General features: G+C 46.7%; 1 protein-coding gene across 1 annotated transcript in view; it reads right to left on the bottom strand.

The window, feature by feature from the left end:
* Nucleotides 1-12,837: 12,837 nt before the first annotated feature.
* LOC102932337 (kyphoscoliosis peptidase-like) overlaps nt 12,838-24,467 on the bottom strand; it is a 29,374-nt gene continuing 17,744 nt past the window's right edge. Inside the window, exon 8 of the mRNA XM_037898357.2 lies at nt 12,838-19,631. Coding sequence (XP_037754285.1) covers nt 18,316-19,631 — 1,316 coding nt within the window. The 3' untranslated portion in view covers nt 12,838-18,315. The remainder of the gene's footprint in view (nt 19,632-24,467) is intronic.

Below are 24,467 nucleotides of genomic sequence, written 5' to 3'. Positions count from 1 at the left end.
GCAGCCTGCTTTTCTCTTTCCCTGTTTTCAGGCTCTTTTGTGTTATCGTTCTGAATTCTTAAAAATTAAGGTAGTGTTATAGTGTAACCTTCCAGCAAGAGAGTTTTATGTTTGTACCTAACTTCTCTGAAACATAATAGTTGTCATTTCAAAGAGCTCCTGGAGGAGGAGGAGCAGCAGCTGTCCATCATGAATCTACGGGTTCAATCTAAAAGCAACGAACAAAGGCAGCTTAGTACAACTCCCTCACACCCACAGCAGCGGTTCCCAAACTGTGAGTGGCAACTCCAAGTGGGGTTGTGGCAATCCTGACTGCGTGGAGGATACCACAAATGGCATCCTCCGTGCAGTATGACCTCGCACGCACCATACGTAGGCGAGGTCACACTACGCGGGGGGTGCCATTTTGTAAAGCATTTTTAAATGGCATCCTCCAGGCTGTTAGGGGTTGTGGGAAGCAATGCATCTGAAAATGGGGACATGCAGGGAAACTGTTTGGGAGCCGCTGCCCTACAGGGTTGGGAAAGCCAGGGCAGCATTGCCTTAATGGCTGGCAGTGCGGAAGGCAGCTGACAGATGAATTAGTATTGGTGCGGATGTAAGTATTTATTTCACTGCAGCAACATGCTTGGGGCTGAGCAAGCCATAAATGCAGGCAACCATTGCCCCAGCTTGCTTCAGCCCTACAGTTTCTATGCAGCAGGTCCATCCCCGGCTGGATCCTTCCCTTGGAGGCCCGAAGGAATTCCACATACAGCCCAGGCTTTGTTCAGGACACATTCTGGCTCCCTTCCCCCTCCATCAGCATCTGCTCGACGTCACTGAGCCCTGCACAATATAGTGGACAACCTGCAGCCACACGGAGCCCTTGATCTCTCGCTAGTGACTTCGGCCAGCAAGCGAACAGAGTCCATGGGACACTTGGGGGTTTTTTTGTCACTCAGTCCGGTGTACTAGGCAGGAAGGATGGTGTCACAAGGTGAGCTGGCCTTTTAAGAGGGCCGGGGCTCAGCCCACCTTCCAGGTGAAGAAAACAGGTCCTGGGGTCACAGGGTAGAAGACTGCGGCTCAGAGCCAGGCCTGCTGGGATATAGAGGACGTCCTGTGGGCAGGGAAGGGGCTAGAGACAGGAAGGGGTCTGCAAGAGACAAGGGGAAAGCCCTGGGGGCCGGCAGCCTGCGCTGGGCTGGGGAATTGCTGTGTTTGGGGGTTACTCCTTTTCTGTCTAACCAGTAAATTAAGCCCTGAGGCAAGGGCCCGAAACAGACGCTGGCACGGCCCTCGTTTCTCGCTGGGCTGGTGAGAGAGCCCACCGCCTTTACAGGGTCTTGTGGTCACAACCCTGGACCGGGACTCGGGCGATCCAGTTCAGCGTCTGACTCCGCCACAGCCTGTGTGTGTGGCCGTGGGCAAGTCGTGACGTTTTTCTGTGCCTCTTTGAAACAGGAATAATCCTTCCTTTGTCTTAACCATTTCGACCGTAACCCCTTAGGGTTTATTGCCCACAGTGCTGGGCGCTGTACAGTCCATACACCCCCTAACAACTTGAGGGCCGAGGCGTGGTGTGAGCATCCCAATCAGGCGATTCAGGCAGTGGTGCCCAGAGCGGGGCTTTCTCACCTGTGAGCTCGCCTGTCGCCCAGATGTTTGCCAAATGGCAAGGTGGAGAGCAGTTTACAGCTTCAAAGAGATTGGTTCTCTGGTGGCATTGATGGGAAATGACCGGGCCCTGCTCTGCGGGAGGAGGGCTGGCGGGTACATTGTAAAATGACTGGTTCAGTCAAGGTAGGAAAATAAAACCAGACGCAGGACGCGTTCCACAGGGGGTTATTGGCTGGGCAGGCAGCAGTCTCGGCTGCTGGCAGTTACTGGTAATATTGAGCCTTGTGTTCGCAGGGCTCTGAGACTAGACCAAGGCACCGATGCTCTTGCAAGCTGAGGCTGGGTTTAATGATTTTATTCGTCGATAAAGCCTTCCCGGCCGCTGGTGGAGGTGGCTCATCTCACCAGTAGACGAGCGAGAGGACAGAGTTATTTCTGTGAAACTGACTTCTTATGTCTCCAGTTTCCCCAACAGCAGGAAAAGTAAATGCAATGGGGGAAAACAGGGCTAAGGCCTTGTGCTCACGCCACACAAGCCCATGACAGTGAGGCTGATCAAAAGCCAGTTTCTGCTGCCTGGGTGTCTCAACCTGTCCTCCGCCCCTGTTCCCATCTAACCAGGATGCAGCTGGGCGCCTCCTCCAGTTTAGCAGTGCGGCAAGAGTAGGGTGCTTGTGCCACGTGCTGACACGTCTCTGACCTCACTGGGGATCCCGGCCCCGGAGCTCAGAGCCCCCGAGGTAACACAACACCACAGGGACTGGAGCTCAGCTGGCTGTGGATGGCTCTTCCAAGGTAAAATAAAATAAAGTCAGAGAGAGAAAACAAAGCCAGTCAGCACAACTGTTGCCTTACTTCTGTTTTATACGTCCTTTGGTATCAGTCATTTCTGGGGTCTATCATCAGTCATGTGTTATTCACCCTTATTGCGGAATGATCCATCCAACATACATTTGCAGGGCATCTAAAAAGAATGAACAGATCAAATGCATATCTAGCAAATATCTAGCAATATTCAATTCATGCTTAACTAAGGAGCTGTGACTGCCACAATTATGTAAGTTAAAGTGGCACCGGCATCTTACCTTTCCACCTTTAAAACTCCACCTGGCCATAGAGTGGGTTCTACTGAACAACACGGAGTTTCTGTAAAAGAGACTCTCCCTCTTCCTGCAGGAAAAGTGGAAATTTTGAGTCCAGTGCTGTTAAAACAAACCCACCTCCTAAACTGTATTGAAAGTGTGTGGGTAAATGTGAGACCTGAGTGTGGAAGTCAGCCATGTGCACAGGCTCCAATTCCGTGGGTGCTCCGGGGCTGGAGCACCCACGGGAAAAAATAGCGGGTGCTCAGCACCCATCTGCCTCAGCTGTTTGGCGCCATTGCAGCCGATCAGCTGTTTGACGGCACCCTTGATGAGCTAATCGGGTGGCACTACCAAACAGCTGTTCAGCCACGCTGCCCACCAGCGGATCAGCGGCTCAGGAAGGGATTTGGGGAAGTGTGGAGGGGGCGGGTGGTGCTCAGGGAGGGGGTGGACCGGGGGCAGGAAGAGGCGGGGTGAGGGCAGGGCCCTTGGGTGAGGGGGCGGAGTGGGGTTGGGCCTCAAGGCAGAGTGGGGGTGGAGCAGCCCGGGGGAAAACTAGAAGTCAACGCCTAGGACGTGCCCTCATTCTCTGGAATTGTAAACTGGAAAATGGAGTCCCACGCATAGATTCGTAGGGTTTAAGGCTAGAAGGCACCATTACATCGTCTTGTCTGAGCTCCTGTGTAGTGCAAGCCATGACATTTCACCCAGTTACATCTGTACTGATCCCAGTCACTTGTGTCTGGCTAAAACATCTTCCAGAAAAGCAGCCAGTCTTGATTTGAAGATATCAAGAGATGGTGAATTCACCACTTGCCTTGGCAGTCTGTTCCGATGGCTAATCACCCTCACTGTTAAAAATGTGGGCTTTGTTTTTAATTAGAAATTATCTGGCTTCAGCTTCCAGCCATTGGATCTTATGCTTTTCTCTGCTAGATTAAAGAACCCATTAGGACCCATATTTAATTCCTGTGAAGATACTTAGCCATTGTAATCAAGTCACTTCTTAAGCTTCTTTCTGGTACCCTAAACCGATTGAGATTTATACGTCTCACTCTCAGGCATATTCTCCAGCCCTTGAATCATTTTGCAGCCCTTTTCTATACCCTCTCCAATTTTTGCCACAGCATTGCCCTGGGAGCTCATGTTGTTTCTCGACCTCTCTGACCGCTAAATCCTTTTCAGAGTCGCTGCTTTCCAGGATACAGTTCCCCACCCTGCAGCTATGGCCTGCATTCCTTGCTCTTAGCTGTATGAACTTAGTTGAACTAAAATGCATTTTGTTCGAATGGGCCCAGCTCACCAAATGATTCTGATCACGCTATGACGGTGCTGTCCGCCTCATTATTTACCATTCGGCTTTTCGAAATCTGTCCGCGAGCCTGTTCTTAATCTATCTAACGTGTGCTTTATTGATTCTGTATAGTACTAGTTTTTGAATCAGAATGCCATGCAGTACTAAGCCAAACACCTTACCAAAGACTGACCTCCCAGTCCTCGTCTTGAAAGGAAGCATGCACAATACCTCCAGAAGATGGGATTGGGAACTCTGCTAGACACCAAAAATTATGGACTCAATAGAGACATTGGTTTTATGTTTGAAATCCATTAAGGGCATGTCTACGCGTCAGTGTAGACAGTTCTTCCATCAGTGTAGGTAATCCATCTGAGAGGCCATAGCTAGGTTGATGGAAGAATTCTTCCATTGACCTAGTGTTGTCTACACTGAGGGTAAGGTTGGCTTAACTGTGTCACTCAAGGTGTGGATTTTTCACACCCCTGAGCAATGTAGATTGGTTGACCTAACTTTTTGTGTAGACCAGGCCTAACTCTTTGTCCTATGACTGCTAAGGTGTTAAATGGCAAGTTCATTTTAAATGGTTTTTTGCAGCATGTTTAACAATCTGTTCCACCTTGTAGTTAGCTGTAGATAACTTTGAGTACCTTTCCCAGACCTGAAGAAGAGCTCTGTGGGCCTCGAAAGCTTGTCTCTTCTGCCAATAGAAGTTGGTCCAATAAAAGATATTATCTCACCCATCTTCTCTCATATTTTACATCTACACAGTTAACTTTATCAGTCAAACTTGTAATTTCATCAAAGAATGAAATCAGGAGTGTTTTGACAAGACTTAGTTTCCGTAAAACCACCTTGATTAATCAATCAGCAATTGCTGGTTATGCACTGGAGTAGTGCAATGCTGAATCAGTTCCTATAGTTCTAAGCACCAGGGAGCACCTCAGTTATTAGAAGCTTATTTGGACTGACCTGGAACAACAACCAAAGTACCCCAGTCTGGGGTGTTGTCAGGTTTTATAAGCTAAGCAGGATTTGGCCTAGTCAAAACTTGAATAGGAGACTCCTTAAGAGACCCCCCGTCCCCCCCGGGGGCACTGCTGATTAAATATGTCAGGTTTCAGAGTAACAGCCGTGTTAGTCTGTATTCGCAAAAAGAAAAGGAGTACTTGTGGCACCTTAGAGACTAACCAATTTATTTGAGCATGAGCTTTCGTGAGCTACAGCTCACGATGAAGTGAGCTGTAGCTCACGAAAGCTCATGCTCAAATAAATTGGTTAGTCTCTAAGGTGCCACAAGTACTCCTTTTCTTTTTGATTAAATATGTGGCATTATCGAGTAACACCTTGCCCACTTCCTTTGGTGAGTGCTGTTCCTGGGAGATACTGCATCTGCGTTCCCAGCGCAGTAACCAAGGGCAGGCCTGCACTTAAAACACTGCATTGATGCAGCTGCCCCACTCTAACGCTTAAGGGCAGATGCTCTTACCCTGACAGGAGAGACCTCTCCCTTCGGCGTAGTTAATGCACCTCCCTGAGAGGCGATAGCTGTGTTGGTGGGAGAAGCTCTCCTAGCAACATAGTGCTGTCTACATGGGGGGTTAGGTCAGTCTAGCTATGGTGCTTAGGGGTGTGGAAAAATCCACCCCCCTAAGTGACACAGTTTTACCAGCATAGATCTGCGGTGTAGACCAGACCCTCATTCCTGGAAATTCTATCACTTTTGCTTCAGGGCTTCTGGGGATGTCATAATCTGGCTGTGACACCCAGGGGCAAATGTGGTTAAGGCAGTGCCAACCATGCCATAGAGGAAGAAGATGTGGTGGCCTGCTTATCTCACTGGTCACGATTATCTCACTGTTAACTTGTGCTCCTCCTGTTAATTACATCCATCTTGTATCTCTCATCTTACTGTAAGGTCTTTGGGGCAGGGTCCATCTCCATTATGTACAGTGTTTAGCACAATGTGGGCCTTACCTCTATGGGGCTTCTCGGCGCTCCTGCAATATAAATAATTCATGCAGGGTGGGATGGAGGGAAAATGTCCCTTCCTAGGGCAACACAAACTCAAGAGTGAAATCCAGCTATACCTAGTTACTGAGCTGTTATTGAAGATAAACCAAATGGTGGATTTCTGCAAGCTACTTTCCTAGTAAGTCCTGAGAGGTTGACAGCCATACACGATAAGGGAAGACAACAGAGCTAGCCGTGTAGGCTATGTCAAGCTTCTGTTACCACTTCAGCCCATTTGGCCCATCATCTCACATCGAATAGTTCAGCTGTTAGTTTAACACAGTCTGGAAGTTCTTCCATTTCTCTCTTATTCTTGTCAACCACCTTTCTGTAGCTATTTGGTTTTGTAGCCATAGTGATGAAACACATGTGTTGGCTGCAGTTGCGAGAATGCTAACGAGGCGTCTGTGTTTGGTTAATTTTGCAAATTGGGTTATTATCTTACATCATAGTCACTGGAATTTGGGAGACATTTTTGCATACCGCTTACCTTAATGGGAACCTGATCTCAATTGGGTCTCTGGTCTCTACCGTTATACCAATGATAACTGTTTATTATCATCCCAGGGGATTGTTCCATATATCACAGCACTCCCTCAAGCATTTGGCTGTGAATTTTGTGTACCTGGTTTTGCAAAGTTTATGTGCAAAAATACCTGATCATCATTCTCCCCTGGTATTCTCTTCACAAGGGGGTGAGCTTCCACCGCTTGTAGCAGGAGCTGGCATTATATCCATCCAATCCTCTGCAGAGATTTTCTGAATCATCTTTTCCACTTCGCCTCACATTGTCAAAATTGCCGTACAGTTTGGGGTGGGAGTCGGGGAAGGGGAGTGCATCTGTTGGTTTGTTTTTACCAGAGATTTGATTATGTACATATTTCCTTACATAGTCACTTCCTAGGGATTCATAGATTCCAAAGCCAGAAGGGACCATTTTGATTGTCTGGTCCAGCAGTTCTCAAACTGTAGGTCGGGACCCTGTTTTAATGGGGTTGCCAGGGCGGTCTTAGATTTGCTGCGGCCTGGTGCTGAAGCCCGAGCCCCACTGCCTGGGGCCGAAGCAGAAGCCCAAGGGCTTCAGCCCTGGCCCCTTGGTGGTGGGGCTCAGGTTACAGGGCCCCTGTCTGGGGCTGAAGCTTTTGGGCTCGGGCTTTGGTCCCCGCACCCAAGGCGAAGGGGGCTCCGGCAGGCTCAGGCTTCAGTCCCCCACCCTGGGGTCATGTAGTAAATGTTTGTTCTCAGAAGGGGGTCGTGGTGCAATGAAATTTGAGAACCCCTGGTCTAGTCTGACCTGCATTCCACAGACCAGAGAACTTCTCCAACTCCCCCCCCAAATCTCTGATGGAAACTTCAAATAAAATTCTTGTCTTTTAGATTTATGTGGCTCTCGCAGTATGTGAAAGAGTTTAGCTCTGTTTTAACAGATAACATTTCTCACATATTTTAATCCTTCTTATTTCTCTCCCCAATCTTTTGTGAAATAAAGTATAACTTCTGGGCTATTATAAATGGGGTAAGTTTTGAAATATCCTTTGCAAGTGCTAGATGTTTCCCCATTTCTCTTTCCATGTTTTCACAACCCATGGATTATTTGGGGGAGGGGGGGGGGATATTTCCTTATTTGGTTGACCAGTAAATAGTAAATAGTCATTCTTTTAGTGGTATTTAAACACCAGGTAACGCTAAATTCCAAAATACCTGCCTCATGGGTATCTGCAAATCTTTGTTGTGGAGGTCCAGAGGGTTGTTACTGGAGATGAAGAATGATCTTGAGTTTAAGACATTCAGATGGGACTCAGGAGCTCTGGGATCAGTTCCTGGCTCTGCTGCAGCATGTAATCTGGTGCAAGTCACATTGGGTATGTCTACACTGCAACTAGACACCTGCAGCTGGCCTGTGCCAGCTGACTTGGGCTCGGGCTAAGGGGCTGTTTAACTGTGGTGTAGACATCAGGCCTCGCGCTGCAGCTTGAACTCTGGGATTATCCCGAGTCTGGGCTCCAGCCTGAGCCCAAACATCTACACTGCCATTACACAGCTCCTTGGCCTGAGCCCTGTGAGCCTGAGTCAGCTGGCACGGGCCAGCCATGGGTTTTAAATTGCAATGTAGACGTGCCCTTAATCTCACTGTGCCTCAGTTCCCTTCCTGTACCGCTGGGGTAGTAATACTTCCTCTGTCTGTCTTGTCTATTTACTTTGTACTGTCCATGGGGTAGGAACTCTCTACGCTAATTATAACGGTTAGGCTGCTTCGTGTGCTGAGACGGCGGCTTGTCATGCTGACCAGTATTGTCACATTATTTGCTGGTGCTCCCGTGTCGATCTGTCTGTATGCAGCTGTTGTCTTGTACATGGATTATAAACGTTTGGGGGCAGGGACTGTCTTTTTGTTCCATGTCTCATACAGCACCTAGACCAGTGGGTCCTGCTTCAAGACTGGCGTTCCGAGGTGCAATACAGATGATGTGTATGCACACTGTTTAGAACAATGAAGCCCCAATCTCAGGGGAGGGGCTCTCCGTGCTACTGGAAATAATATATAACAATTTGTTACATTATGTTGAAGTGGGGGAAAAAAAAAAGAACCTGGTGCCAAAGACTCCAGCAATTAAAAACAGCAAAGATTTCTCAGCAGTGTGAATCCATCCCTTAAACGGTCTACCGTTGGAAGAACTGGCAGCCTGCGAGCTTTATTTTATTTGTGCAGTCACCTTACCTCTCATGCTCCCAACATGATCTCATGGCATAGAAAGCCACGTTGCTGGACAGGGTTGCACTTTTGGACTGTGAGTCATTCTGAGAGAGCCAATCCACAGACGCTTGCTCCATATTTCCTGCCCTGCAGCCCATTAACACCATCATTCTGAGGGAAATATATACAATTACATCTGCCAAAAACTCGGCTAAGAGCGATTCGGTGTTTCAGGTTGTATTAATGCTTAAATAAGGAAGTATTACCCAATGAGCCAATAAAAGCACCCAGAATCTCACAGATGTCTCCTTCACACCTCCTCAGTCCGCATTTCAGACCTATGACGTGCATATTTGAATGTGTGCAGTGTTATAGCCGTGTTGGTCCCAGGATATTAAAGAGACGAGGTGGGCGAGGTAATATTTTTTACTGGACCAGTTTCTGTTGGTAAAAGAGAGACGTTTTCGAGCTACACAGAGCTCTTCTTCAGGTCTGGGAAAGGTAACCAGCCTGTCACAGCTCAATACAAGGTGGAATAGATTGTTCAGCGTAAGGAATTAACACGTTCTAAGAAACCATTTGAGGTGAAGTGGCCAGTTAACATCCCTGTAGTCATATGACAAAAACTGGGGGTTAGTGGGTTACAGATTGTTATAATAAACCATAAATTCAGTGTCTTTATTAAGCCCATGATATATAGTGTCTAGCAAAGTTATGAATTTAAGCTCCTAGGCTCATCTTTTAAAGGTTTGCTTTGAGGATGACGACTGAGAGGTTAGATGGGGAGTGATTGCTTCGAGTGTTTGCCCACAGGTGATGGAGTATTTTTGTCTTTTATCACTTTTCTGTGTGAATTCATTCGAAGGTGTAGTGATTGTCTGTCTGGTCTCACCCACACAGTTGTTGTTGGGGCATTTAATGCACTGGACGAGGTACATTGTGATAGGCATGTGTAGGACCCACAGATCTTGAAAGGTGTGTTGTGAGGGGTATTGATCATCATAGTAGTGGAGATATGGCTACAGGTTTTGCATCTGTTCTGGTAGGGTACGGTGCCACTTTGAGTTGGCGGATCCTGGTCTGTGTGGAGCTAGTGTCTGATGATAAAAACTTGGAGAGGTTATTTGAAGGTATTTTGTTCCCCAGAAGAATACAGTCAAATCCTGCTCAACATGCTCATTGCTACGGTACTCATTGATAGTGCCTGCCCCAAAGATACTAGGGGATCTCTGATTCAGTGAGTGTTTCATAGATTCATAGAGTTTAAGGCCACAAGGGATTGTTAGATCATCTACTCTGATTCCCTTGTTATTAGTGGCCACTAAGTTTCACCCAGTCACACTCTACACTGAGCCCAGCAACTTGGGTTAGACCAAAGGATTTCAATCCTCAGGAGACTAAACAGTTGTGTGCCACAGGCAGAGAACAGCAGAGGCCGAGGTGCTACCAATGGCAGGGAACTGACTAGGTGAGACCTGCCCAGATAATCCCAACAGGTGAACCACACCTCAAGCTGCAAAAGAAGGTAAACCGCCAAGTTCCCTGCCATACTGACATGGGGGGAGATTCCTCCCCAACCCCAAACTGGCTATCAGTTTGACCCTGAGCATATGAGCAATGCACATCAGCCAGACGTCTAGAAAGAAGATTCTCTATACCACTTCAGTCCAAGTCCCCCTCTGCTGGCTGCTCTACATAGGAGGATAAACACTTACTACTGTTACTAGCTAATGGAGTTACTCCTTTAGTTTACACCCCCTTTACTTTTAGCACTGAAAGTCCTGGGTTCAATCCCTGCTAGTGACCCAAAGTTTGGACTTTGAATCAAAAAGAGGGGCATGTCTAAGATGGCACCGTGACAAGCCTGGAGCTGGGGATAATATAGTTGTCTTGCCCCATACTTATTATAAGGTTGCTTCTTTTTGACCCCTCTTTGACTGCTTTGGCTCACTCATGTGCATACGGAATCTTGCTAGGGACTTCCTGAACTACAATCATAGAAACGTAGGGCTGGAAAGGACATTGAGAGGCCAGTCCCCTTCACTGGGGCAGGACCAAGTATACCTACACCATCCCTGACAGGTGCTTGTCTAACCAGTTCTTAAAAACCTCCAATGATGGGGATTCCACAACCTCCCTTGGAAGCTTATTTTAGCCCTTAACTACTCTTAAAGTTAGAAAGTTTTTCCTACTATCCAACCTAAATCTCCCTTGCTGTAGTTTAAGCCCATGACTTCTTGTCCTACATTCAGGGGACATGGAGAACAATTGATCACCCTCCTCTTGATAACAGCCCGTAACCTAGCTGAAGATCGCCAGTCTTCTTTTCTCGAGACTAAACATACCCATTTTTTTAACCTTTCCTCAGAGGTCAGGTTTTCTAAACCTTTGGCATTTTTGTTGCTCTCCTCTGCTCTCTCTCCAATTTGTCCACATCTTCCTTAAGGTGTGGCACCCACAACTGGACTTAGTACCCCAGCTGAGGCCTCATTAGTGCCAAAACAATGAGGAGTTAGTGCCCAAATAAATCTGTTAGTCTTTAAGATGCCACCGGACTCCTCATTGTTTTTGTGGATACAGACTAACACAGCTACCCCTCTGATAATTAGTGCCAAGAAGAGCAGGACAATTACCTCTCATGTCTTACGTATGACACTCCTGTTAATAAACCACCGAATGACATTAATCTTTTTCACAACTGCATCACATTGCTGAGACACATTCACTTTGTGATCTACCCTAACCCCAGATCCTTTTTCAGCCGTACTACTGCCTCGTGGTTTTGATTTTTCCTTCCGAAGTAGAGTACTTTGTCCTTGTTGATTTCAGACCGATTCTCCAATTTCTCAAGGTTGTTTTGAATTCTAATCCCGTCTTCAAAGTTCTCACAACCCCTTCCAGCTTGGCGTTGCCTTGAAATGTTGTAAGAGTGCGCTCCACTCCCTTATCCCAGTCATTAACGAACATATTGAATAGAAATGGCAGAGAACAATGCGTGTTTCTTAACTGCAAGTGCATGCTGTAATTTATAGTTACGTAACTTGATCCTAGTGCGGGGGTGGGGACCGCTGTAGAGGTGAGGATTTGATCTCTCGCTGACTGGATTTTATTTTTTCACGTGGGTTGGAGTTTGCTCTGGCTTTGTTATTTTTGGGCAAGTCGTGTTTACAAGCTTTGTCAAAGCATCTAGAGTCTTGGGCAAGCGCTTTGAGGTGTCTAAATCTAAATAAAAACAAAATGAAGAATAGGTGTATGTAATGCCTACATCTACTTAGTATGGTCCCATTGATGTCAATGGAAATTGGGCGCATATATGCTTTCTGAAAATCCCACTAGGTGCCTGTCTGTAGCTTTAGGTGCCTAGATATCTTTAAAAATCTGGCCTTTTATTCTCTTTGTGCCTCAGCTCCCCATCTGTGTAATGGGGATAATAGCAAATCATTTAAGGCTTGTCTGGCCTGAAAGTTATACTGGTCTAATTAAGTTGCTATAGTTATACTGTTGTCACGCCCTGTGTGGCCACTCTTGTTCCAGAATAAGACTGGCTTTGAGCAGTTTTGCTTAAACCTACAGAATGGGGGAGCTGTCTCCTGGAAATCGGCAACTCTGAAAGGATTTAGGGGTTATAGTGGACAAGCCACGAAACGTGAGATCCCAGGACAATGCTGTGGCAAAAAGGGCCAATGAGGTTCTTGGCTGTATAAACAGGAATAGGAGTATTCTGTATGTGGCATTGCTGAGACCAGTACTGGCATGCTGTCCCACTGTGTGGAGTGGCTCGTGACTGTGAATGCCAGTCTCAGGGGAAGACTGTTACAAACCAAGGCACAAACCCCAAACTAGATGTGGGTTCTATGGTTAGATTTCATCAAGTATCAAATGTGAACTCCTCAAGCACTATAAGACCCTTAACATGGAGTCACAGACAGTCCCCTTGGGCACCCCGGTCTCTCTTGCCACCCAGACAAGCTTGCCTTTGTGATAGATGGTCCATTACACCAAAAAAATCACAACAATATTCAGGTTACTCCCAATCCCAAAGGACCAGTCACTTAACCCAGGTCAATTGCACCTTAGAACTCACACCAAAGACAATGCTTGTAGCCAATCCTATAATAAACTAACTAAAGGTTTATTAACTAGGGGAAAGAAATAAGAGTTATTTACAAGGTTAAAGCAGGTCAACATAGCCTAAAACTGTAACATTTGTGTGTGTATGTCTACACTGCAGAGTTTTGTCACCAAAAGTTATGCCATTTTAATTAAAGCGCTGTTGCAAGTCCACACTATGCTCCTTGGGCCGGCGGAGCGCGTCCACACTAGGAGCTCTTGCATCGACACAGAGAGCGGTGCACTGTGCAACTGGCCGCAGGGAGATTTGGGAGGGGTTTGCAATGCCTCATGGGGCAGGTGCGGCATCACATGATGCAAGTGTGTCAATCCCCTTGTTCCATGGGCATCCTACTAGACTGCCAGCCGCTTTTCAACTGAAACGTGCGAGGGATGAGATGGGGAGGAGTGTGCGTGACAGGGAGTGTGTATGGGTGTGTGCAGGGGAGACCGTGTATGTTGGGGCAGTGTGTGAGAGAGCGGGAGGGTGTATGTGAGAGACAGTGTGTGTTGGGGGCGTCTGTGTTGTAAGAGCGTGAGTGTGTCGACACGCTGTCTTGTAAGTTCAGACAGCTGCCGGAAGCAACCAGTCCTGGGGGAGGGGGACACCCCTGGCATCAGCCCCTGGCTCTGCACAGCACAGCAGTCTCTCTTTCTCACACACACATCTGTCCCTGCCTGCCTCTGTTCCTAGCGTGGGAGAGAGCAGGAGCGTTCCATGTAAGTGGTTTGCTCCTGGCTGCTTGGAGTCGAGCAGCATGCTCAGCTGTCCTCATGGAGCTTTGAAAGGGGAGGGGCGCAGGGCTGCTGAGTTCAAAACAGTTCGCGGAAGGGTCAGGGCAGGCATTTTGGGATACTGGGGGAGGCCAGTTCTTGTGACATAACGAACGAGAATGTCTACACTGAGACTTTGTTGTTTTAACTTTGACGCAAGAAGCCTTATGCCTCTCGTCAAGAAGGTTTTATTTTGTCGTTGAAACTGATGAGTTTTGTCGCCCAAAGTGGCACTGTAGTGTGTCCAAAGCTGCCTTTTGGGGACGCAACTCTGCAGTGTAGACAAGGCCTTAGATTCCAAAAAACGATCGAAGCTGCTGTAAGGTGCAAGCTGAGAGAGTCCTTTAGGGCTTACCCAAGCTAAACAGCTGGGGATCCCTTGCTTATGCTTAGAAGTCTTGCCCTCTCCCTGAAGTCCAAGCAGCACAAGAATAAACATTTCTTCTTGACCGGGATTTTTATTCGCTTTCCCCAGAGCTCAAGCTGATGGGATGAGCGTTTGTGCATGTCTCCTCTTCATGGATGTGGAGGGAGCAATCAACATAGTCTTTTGTCCACTGATGGTCCACAGTGGCTTGTCTGATGTCTATAGGCTTTCTTTTGTTGGGCAGGAGATGACATCTCTTGTGGTAAACTAATATTTCAAACTTGGTAATGCTTCTCTCAAGACTGCAGGGATTTCCAGTTTCATTACAAACACTTTGATAGTTATAGAGAAAACATTTAAATAGTACCTTATAACATGGGGTACAAAGACTATAAATGAGATTAATGCATGCAGCAACTTACAAGCATTTCATAAAGTTTAAACACATTTTTTATAAATCAAATACCATTTTAACAACACTAACACACGGGTGAGCCAGTCTGGTTTCCAGCTATGCTTTTGTCAGGGTTCAGAGGCCTAGGGGCCTAAGCATGAGCTGGCACCTGGTCTGCCAACATCACAAATACTGTGTACATTTTCAGTGTCCACATTTTAAAGAGGACATTGAAAAATTGGAGAGGGTACAGAAAAGAGCCACAAAAATGACCGGAGGGTTAGAGAAAAGGTTTTTTAGTGAGAGACTTTGCGCTCAGTGTGTTTGGTTTATCAAAAAGAAGCTTGAAAAATGGCTTGATTACAGTGTCAAAGTACCTTCACAGGGAGAAAATACCAGGCACGAAAGAGCTCTCTAGTCAAGCAGAGAAAGGCAGCACAAGAACTAATGGCTGGAAGCTGAAGCCAGACAAATTCAAACTAGAAATTAGCACACCTTTTTAACAGTGAGGGTGAATCACCTCTGAAACAGACTACCACAGGAAGTGGCGAATTCCCCATCTATGGCGACTGGATGTCTTTCTGGAAGATGCGCTTTAGCCAACCCCAAGACGTGCTTTAGTCAAACCTACCAGTGATTGAGCTCAATGCTGGGCTGCCTGGGTGAAATGGAATGGCTTGTGCTCTATGGGAGGTCAGGTTAAATGATCTAATGGTCCCTTTTGGCCTTAAAGTCTACGAAATTGACAAGACAAAAGGGGGAGGGAAAACAGAGGCACAGGAAGATGAAGGGACTTGCCCCAGGTCACGCACCAGTTAAATGGGAGAGCTGGATCTAGAACCCAGCCTACTTGACTCACAGGGCGGTACTCTGAGCTCTAGGCTATGTTGCCTCTTGAGCCATCTCTGCCTGTGTAGATCTGCTTGCAGGATTGGAGCCGATGAGATCATTTCTTTTTCTGGCTAGATACCCCTTTTTCTGTTGCTCTTTTGGTCCAGTTCTGTCCTCCCCTCTAACCATCCAATTTTAAGCACTTTAACGCTTTAAAATAATCTTTGTGAGAGAGACCATTGGAATAAATGGTGACATTTCAGGCAAGTGACTCCCACAAAAAGGGATCTGAGCAGAAGGGAGAGCCTTACATGTGAAGGGTAATACCATATAGGTTTGGTGCACAAAGGAGATGACAGATCTCCTTTAGACAGAGGAGTGCATGACCATGACACACACCAAATTTCCTGGTGCATGAAAATGACACACACCAAATTTCCTTGGTGACTCATAGATTTTTAGGGACCTTTATGATCACCTTGTCTGGCCTGCTGGGCAGCTCCTTTCCCTCTTCAATTGATTTTTTGGGGGGAAGAGGGGAAATATTGGCCCTGATCCACAGCTGGTATAAAGTGGCACCGTCCTGTTCAGTTTAATCAAGGTGTGCTGTGAAGGGTTAGGAGCAGCTCTGGGCCTAGAAAACCTTGCCCAGCTGCCCCTGCTGGTCATGCTCACAGTGGAGGCTGAGCTCAAAAGGGAGCAGTTCAGTTCAGTCTAGGTGGACGGAGCAGGAGAGTAGTTGTGTAGTGCAGGCTCCTGCCAGGAAGCCACTAAGGCCCCATGCAGCCGGGATCAGGTGCTACTGCCAAGCTGCTGCAGGCCCTTCAGCTGTGGAGGTCAATGACGAGGACCTGTGACTGGGAGAGGAAGCCCCTCTGGAGTGTGACCAGAGAGGACTCAGGAGTAAAACAGTGGCACCCCCAGAGGAACCGAAGTCAGGGTAGGAAGTAGCCCAGGGAGCAGGCGTAGGGGTGCCCATCCCATAGGCTGCATGGTTTGAAGTACTATTTATTGGGCCCTGGCTTGGAACCCGGTGGAGCAGGAAGGGCCCAGACTTCCCTACCCCCAGCCATTGACTCTCGCCACCGGCTGACCCAGCCCAGAGTATTGCCCCTAGGCAGTACTGCCCGGTTCGGACTTCAATGCATTTACGCCAGCTGAGAATCTGGTCCATTGTTTCAAAACAAAAGGAAAAGGAAGATCTTCTTGAGAGGATGCACCTGTTGAGAAACCATCACGGTCTCAAACATTCCCATTTCCACTGATGATTCACTCCCCTACCCAGTTATTTATAGGCTGTCCTGTATTTGTGGTACTCTGACTGTTCTCCCTTTTGGGGAACATGGTTTCCTACCTTCCTTGAGCTAAATCTTTAGCACACTGGACCCAGTTCTGTTCTCAGTCTATCCCTACAAGCCCACTGAACTGAGAGTCAGTGGGATTGTGTGTAAGTGTGAGCAGTGTCTGTCCTTGATCCTCATCTTTTTGAAAAAGAAACCTAAATGTGTAACAAATGCCCAGGTGCATCTTGGGAGACACACTTTATTGACAGATACTTGTAATCACAGCCACAGCTCCCTCCTTGCCAGGTGCTCTGTGCTTCTAGCCTGTTGGCAATGTGTACGCTTCCCAGGCAGATCCATCTCGGTTCACAATTATCCTTGTATCATGTTCCTTGGCAGGATTTTCTCCCTGTTATTCCAGGACTTTTGTACTTTCCCAACTAGTTCTTCAGCTCCCGTAAATTGGGGCCCTTGGCCTTCACCAGTGTAGCAGCTCAGATGTTTGATTATTTTCCATGCCCTGGAAAACCCGGCTGAAGTTAAATAAAAGCCATTTTTATCCAACTTCTTCAGTAAATCAAACACAATAGGCTGCTTCTGAATAACAGTGGACAGTGCCCCCTGTCTGTTTCTTTAAAAGCATCCAAAAATAACCCTAGACCTCATTCAAAGGTATTGCAGCCAGAATTTCCATTTAAAACATCAGTGTGGAGCGGGTGTGGAGATGGTTTCGCTGGATGTTGTACAGATACCCACTTCTTTGCTCTTGCCCTCTCTAGTCCCCCAGCAATGACAGCAGCTTCTAAAAGAGGGGCAGTTCCTATGTTCCAAACAAGGTGGAAATGCTGAGCTAAACCCTGTTGTAAAGATTCCTTTTGGCAGTGCAGTTGGAGATAGTTGCCAGCTCTTCCTATCCTAAACTGTCACATAATATTGCTGTGCAACATTCAGTTGTCTAGCACCACCCCAGAGGTGGCTGCATTTTGGTGGTTGGCAATGTAATTACTCTTTGTGTCCGTGTGTTTATAAATTATACACACGTTCTGGAAGAATATATGACTAGTAGAATCCATGCTGTTATATGTAGCAAGCTGCCCATGCAGTGTTCTTATCTCTGCTACAAGGCTGCCTTTTAGCATGTGTCAGGTTATAATTGCTTCTCTGACCAGGCTTTTCTATTATTTATATGGTGTATCTAGGCCAAGGAACTGCTTTCCTGCCGGCTATACCCACTCCCAGCTCTCACTCCAGATCCTCAGCACACACATGTACAGTGCACTTACGCATCAAGCTGGCTAGTGAAGGACTCGTAGACTCCATTCTTCAGATCCTGGGAGAAATTTTAAAGCGGCAGTTAAAAATGACACACATTCTCCCTCGCTAGCATGGACTCCATCAGGAAATGATTAACTTCCTTTATATATATTTATGTTTTTAAAAATATTGCTACCACCTGATGCTTTTGGCTCCAGGTTTTTTGTTTTTGCTCTGAGGAGGAAGAAAACCCTGTTAATTCACAAGATCTTGAAGAAATGTCAACTAAAACATGCTGAACAATTATTCAATCTGCTAATAAGCAGTTAAACAATCTTCCAGGAGAGGTGTCAAACAACAGTTTCCCCCGATACACATAGACTATTAGGAGTTTTCAGCATTCTGGTTCTGATTAAATTGCTGCATCATCTCTAGACATCTAAGGATATCTTGCAGGAAATGATGTGCAATGTACAATTCTGCACCTCCACCTGACATGCTCGTACTTTGGACTTATTTATGTCTCTTATCAGAGCACCTCAATTTTGAGAGCTTCTTGCTTGCTTCCATCACTCTCCTGATCATTTCCAGCTTCCCCGTATCTCTGGATCATTTACCCTGAAGACCCCTCTGAACTGGGGGAGCTGCCTTCCACATCAAATGACAGGATGACATCCATGCTGGTGGAATGCTGACTAAACTTCACTGCCAGCTTGAGCACAGTCCGAGCGAGCCCGGTGTACACCTCCCCCTCCCAGATCTTGCTGCAAGTTGGCTGCAGTTCAGTCCTGGATTGCCCGACCACGAGAGCTCTATAGGCTTTTGGCAGCTTGACTCTGAACTTGATCCAGCTTCGTTCCTGGAGCACTCCCGTCCTGGGCTGTAGCAAGATGCAGCCTTTCCTCCACGTGCTGTACACTCGGGGGAACGGAAGACACCGTGGTTCGGAAAAGCAGCGGACAACGTAGTCACAGACGTGAGCAAAATCCTTGTGGTCCTTGTTCCTGCTGAAGAGCCCCACTTTGTAGAGGCCTGATTCAGGAAGCAGGATACAGACACTGACCTTGTTTCCCAGATGGGTGAGCAGGACGTATCTCTCCATGGGGTACTTGGTGTTGGTGACTTTGTCCTTACTCAGGATGGCGGCCACTTCGGTGTCCGACCGGGTGTGGAACGTGATGTTGCACTTACCCTGGTTGGTGTTGATGATGGGGGCAGGGTGGCTGGGGTTAGAAAAGCCCCTACAGCCAGTGCTGATCCCTGTCCCACAGTGCATGCTGAGGCCAGATGGGAAGAGCTCGTTCTGGTTGATGGGACCAGAGCAACGAATGAGGAAGTTGGCTGCGTTTTTGAACAGGTCACCTCCTAAATCTTTCACAAACACAGAGAGTCTGTAGTAACCCAGAAAAGGACACAGCACATGGCAACTCAGCTTCTCCTCCTCTGCTTGAGAGGCCAGGCACTTCATGCTCAGGGAGGTGTCTAGATCTTTATTCACCAGCTGGTACATGGCCAGCAAGGGTCTAGATGTCTGTAGCGTCAACAGCAAAGTTCCTGTTGCAACAACAATCAGGTCCTCGCCGCAGTTGCTCTCCTCGATCCCAAAGTCTTTCCCCTTCGGATGGAGGCCCCAGAAATGAAAGGGGTTTTCAGGCAGTTCTTTCTTGTGTGACTCCAGGCACTTGATCTGATAGGAACACACCCAGCTATAGGGGTTCTGAGTGTCCGCTGTCCGTGCGAAGATCATCAGCTCAAACAAGCCCTCCGTAGGGGGGAGAACTTTGAGAGTCATGCTCTTCTCAGACACTGTCAGCATCCCATGAGTCGTGCCTAAAGCTTCTTTGCTAACTTTGCCACAGAGCTTGGAGAGATGGTAGCTAAATTCTGCTGGATGTGTGCTCCTCAGAGACACTGTTGCTTCCCCGTGTTCTGTAGGAAGGGGAAGGGGTGAAACACTTAAGATCACAGTTCAGTGTGAGGATCACAGTAAACTTAATTCTCAGCCCAAAGCCTCACCCTTTCGTAACATCAGTAAAAGGCAGGTTTGCAGACATAACAGGAAGCAGTCTGGATATATACCACTGGACTGGGAGTCAGGAAATCTGGGTTCTACACCCAGCCCTTACTGACCGGCTGAGTGGCCAGAGGTAAGTCACTTCTCCTCTTAGTGCCCCTTGTTTCCACACCAGTTAGATGGGAGTGATGAAATCGCCTTTCCCTTGTAAAGCACTTCGAGATCTACACATGGAAAGTGCTTTTAGCGTTATTAGGTCGCTTTCCAGAGTGACCATTGTCTATGGGAGCTGTTCCCTGAACTTATTAGACTTACATGGCAAACCCCGTGTCCCATCCAGAGCATTACTTTAATAGTAGCTCTCCCACTGGATGCGGGAATCGGAGGTGCAGATCTGACGTGCTGCTATCATAGCAGCTGAGAAGCTCAGAGGATTGCAGCACAGCTGGGAGGAAATCCCACAGCAGTCAGCCAGACTGTAGTCAGACAAGTTCCCCCCACCCCTTTTGGGGGGGGTGTGTCACCTTAAATAGAAAAATTCAGTGCGCTGTTGTCTGGGAGGCAGCTCCAAACCAGGAGGAGGGGAAATGCAGGAGTTTCACAGAGTGTACCTGATGAATGACCTGAGTAACTTTCTGTTCTGATTATACAGCTTAGAGCTCAGCTACACAGCACAGAGGAGTTGTGCAAATGTATTAGATCGCCTGAGGCAATTTACACCTCTGAGTCCCTTTTCCTTTTTTGAGCCTTTCTTGTTTGGCTTTTTAACTTTCTTTTGACACAGATACATGGGCATATCTTGTATTTTAAGGCAGAGGCAGAATATCTTTTAAGAGAAAACATTATTACACGAGGGAAAGATCTTTAGGAGGATAGATAGTGTATATGTTTGTACAGCACCTAGCGCCATGGAGTACTGGTCCATGCTGGGGCTCCAAGGCACTACTGCAATACAAACATATAATTATAGCTATCCAGGCAGCTGGGATATCTGTGATGTGCCTGAAACATCTTGGATACTTTACTCTGTTCCTCTGTTCAAGGAAGCAGCAAAGTTGTGTGTGAATGTTCCTTTGGTTGGGGGGCGGGGTAGGGTACAGAGTATTCCCAGCTGCTGGCATTTTTACTCTTTGGGTGGGTTTACGTATGCCCCATGCCAGCCCCCATTTTCTGCTCCTGGAAACACTGGGCCTGCCTGATGCACTAGGCCACTAAGAACATCCTGCTGTTGCATGATGCAATCTACTTTTCTGGTGGAGTGTCCTTGTTTGGTGAAGGCGGTTTTAAGTGTGTTAAGCAGCATGTTCTTGGTGTCTGAGGGCTTGGCTGTAGATAACCAATTTCTCAGTGTGTTTGGGGTGGTTACTGGATCTGAGAAGTAGATCAGATCATGCAATGGGCCACCCAATATCCAGCGTGAAACTCCTTCAATACAGGGAAAAAAACAAACTCCAACCCTCCGACCGTACACCCCTAGCTGTTACCTACCACCTCACACTGGAACACACATGGTGGTGTATGACGAACCAATTACAAGTGATACTCAATGGGGACCACATCCTGAAAGAAACCTTTCCCATTCCCTCTCTTCCGGCCTTCAAACAACCCCCCAACCTCACCAAGCTCGTCATCAGAAGCAAGCTCCCCACAGACTAGGATGCACCAATTCAAAACAGCACCAGACCCTGCCAGAACAACGGATGCCAAACCTGCAGACGTATCTCCACTGCTACAATGATAAATGCCACCGCACAACGACACACCTTTCAAGACCCCTGGATCCTACACATGCCTGTCACAACAATGGTGTACCTTATCCAGTGCAGTAAATGCCCCAATAACAACTGTGTGGGTGAAACCAGTCAATCACTATGCGCTTGAATGAAATCTCACAGAAAAGTGATAAAAGACAAAAAACAAAAACAAAAAAACCACGTCACCTGTGGGCGAACGCTTGCCACAAAATGATCACTCCATATCTGACCTCTCAGTCCTCCTTCTTAAAGGAAACACATAACTTTGCTAGACATTAAAAATCATGGGCTTAATAAAGACACTAGCTTTATAGCTTATTATCACAATCTGAAACCCACCTTGATTTTCATGCACGTTGTAAGGAGAGTGGTCACTTTAGATAGGCTATTACCAGCAGGAGAGTGAGTTTGTGTGTGTGGTTTTTGGAGGGGGGTGAGGGGGTGAGAGAACCTGGATTTCTGCAGGAAATGGCCCACCTTGATTATCATACACATTGTGAAGAGAGTGGTCACTTTGGATGGGCTATTACCAGCAAGAGAATGAGTTTGTCTGTGGCGGGGCGGAGGGTGAGAAAACCTGGATTTGTGCTGGAAATGGCCCATCTTGGTGATCACTTTAGATAAGCTATTACCAGCAGGAGAGTGGGGTGGGAGGAGGTATTGTTTCATGGTGTCTGTGTATATAATAATGATATTCTGCAATTTCCACAGTATGCATCCAATGAAGTGAGCTGTAGCTCACGAAAGCTCATGCTCAAATAAATTGGTTAGTCTCTAAGGTGCCACAAGTCCTCCTTTTCTTTTTAATCTGAAACCCATTAACCCCCCTTTTTGCGCCATGACTGCAGGGCTGTTAATAGGCCACATCACCTTGAATGGTCCCTTAGGATACATATTAACTACTTATGCTAAACAATCTGTTCCACCTTATGTTTAGCTGTGACACTTTGAGTACAGTTCCCAGACCAGAAGAGCTCTGTGTAAGCTCGAAAGCTTGTCTCTTTCACCAAGAGAAGTCAGTCCAATAAAAGATATTACCAAACCCACCTTGTGTCTCTAATATATTAGGACCAACATGGCTACAACAACACTCCTTTCTAGCCGGTCATTTCCCATTCTGTATTTGTTCCATTGATTATTTCTTCCTAAGTGTAGTACTTTGCATTTGTGTTTATTGAATTTCATGCTATTTATTTCAGACCATTTTGCCAGTTTAAGATCATTTTGAATTCTCAGCCTGTTCTCCAAATTGCTTGCAACCCTAGCTTGGTATCATCCTCAGACTTTATAAGTGTACTCTCTATGCCACTATCCAAATCATTTATTGAACAGAACCAGACCCAGGACAGATTCCTGCAGGGCCCCACTCAGTGCCCTTCCAGCTTGATTGTGGGTCTCTGATAATTACTCTCTGGGAACGGTTTTGCAACCATTTATGCACCCACGTTATAGCAAGTTCATCTAAGCTATATTTCCCTAGTTTTCCTATGAGAAGGTCATGTGAGACTGTATCAAAAGCCTTAACAAAGTTGAGCTATATCACATCTACTGCTCCCCACCCTGCAACCACAACGTTTGTTACACTATGAAAGAAGGCTATTGGGTTGGTTTGACATGATTTGTTCTTGACAAATCCATGTTGACTGTTACTTATCACCTTATCTGCTAGGTGCTTACAAACTTATTATTTGCTCCATTATCTTTCTGGGTACCAGTGTTAAGCTTACCGGGTTATAATTCCCAGGGTTGTCCTTATTCCTCTTTTTATAGGTTGGCACTCTATTTGCCCTTTTCCAGTTCTCTGGGATCTCTCCCATCCTCCATGAGTCCTTAAAGATAATAGCTCAGAGATCTCTTCAGAGCATTCCTTAAGTATTCTAAAATGTATTTTGTCAGGCCCAGCTGACTTGAAGATATCTAACTTGTCTAAGTAATTCTTAACATGTTCTTTCTCTATTTCAGTCTTGGAGCTTACCCCATTTACAAAGATGTAAGTTGTCTGATCATGGCTAACCTTTTTGGTGAAAAACAATAAAAGAAAAGGAGTACTAGTGGCACCTTAGAGACTAACCAAATTATCTGAGCATAAGCTTTCGTGAGCTACAGAAGTGAGCTGTAGCTCACGAAAGCTTATGCTCAAATAATTTGGTTAGTCTCTAAGGTGCCTCTAGTATTCCTTTTCTTTTTGCGAATACAGACTAACACGGCTGCTACTCTGAAACCTAAAACAATAAAGGCATTTAACACTTTGGCCATCACTGTAGGATAAGAGGATCCATTTTCTTGGTTTGGAAGTGTGGGATGATGGCATCTGGATGTCCCTGAGGCTTAGAAGTGTGAGGGTTCCATAAGGTAATTCAAGCTGCACTCATTGATAGTCCCCCTGCTCTGTTTTATGTTGTATTTGAATTTGCTGACGTAACACACTACTCAGGGTCCCTCCAGCAACTGGCAAGTCCCCTCACTCCATCAGCCGTTCTTGACCCCTGTGCAGTTAAACACAGACATCCTGGTTTAATCGCATTTTGCACCCCCCGTCTCTGCATAGGTGTAAATTATGAGCCAAGATGAAAGGCTGGAGAGGATGAAGGCTATAAAGTCTCTTTAACTCCTGAAGGCTACCAAGGTGCTCTACAGCCTGTGACCTTGGAGCAGCAAAGTGCTGAAACACATGCTTTCCTTCCACTGGCCTCAAAGGGATTTAGGCCTGTGAATAAAGTTAAGCAGATGCTGAAGATGCTGTTCCGCGTACCCAGGGACTATTCAACCCACTGTTAAATGCAGCTGCCTCAGGGCAGCTGTGCTGCCCCCATCAGAATTTACTACATCTTTTAAGTTAGTGAAACGTAAGTAAGAAATTGTTGATGTTCAGGGCATTCTAGCAATATAAATATAACATAGTGTAGTAGATCTGCCCTAGGTTCAGAGGCTTTTCATATGAAAGGAAGCGTTTCGTTATCAAAATAATTAATGGAAATTTTCAGTGCAAATCCTGAG

The sequence above is a fragment of the Chelonia mydas genome, chromosome 4 (genome assembly GCF_015237465.2).
Source record: "Chelonia mydas isolate rCheMyd1 chromosome 4, rCheMyd1.pri.v2, whole genome shotgun sequence".
NCBI lineage: Eukaryota > Metazoa > Chordata > Testudines > Cheloniidae > Chelonia > Chelonia mydas.
Note: the sequence above shows the minus strand (reverse complement) of the source record. Positions and strands in the feature narration are given on the sequence as shown.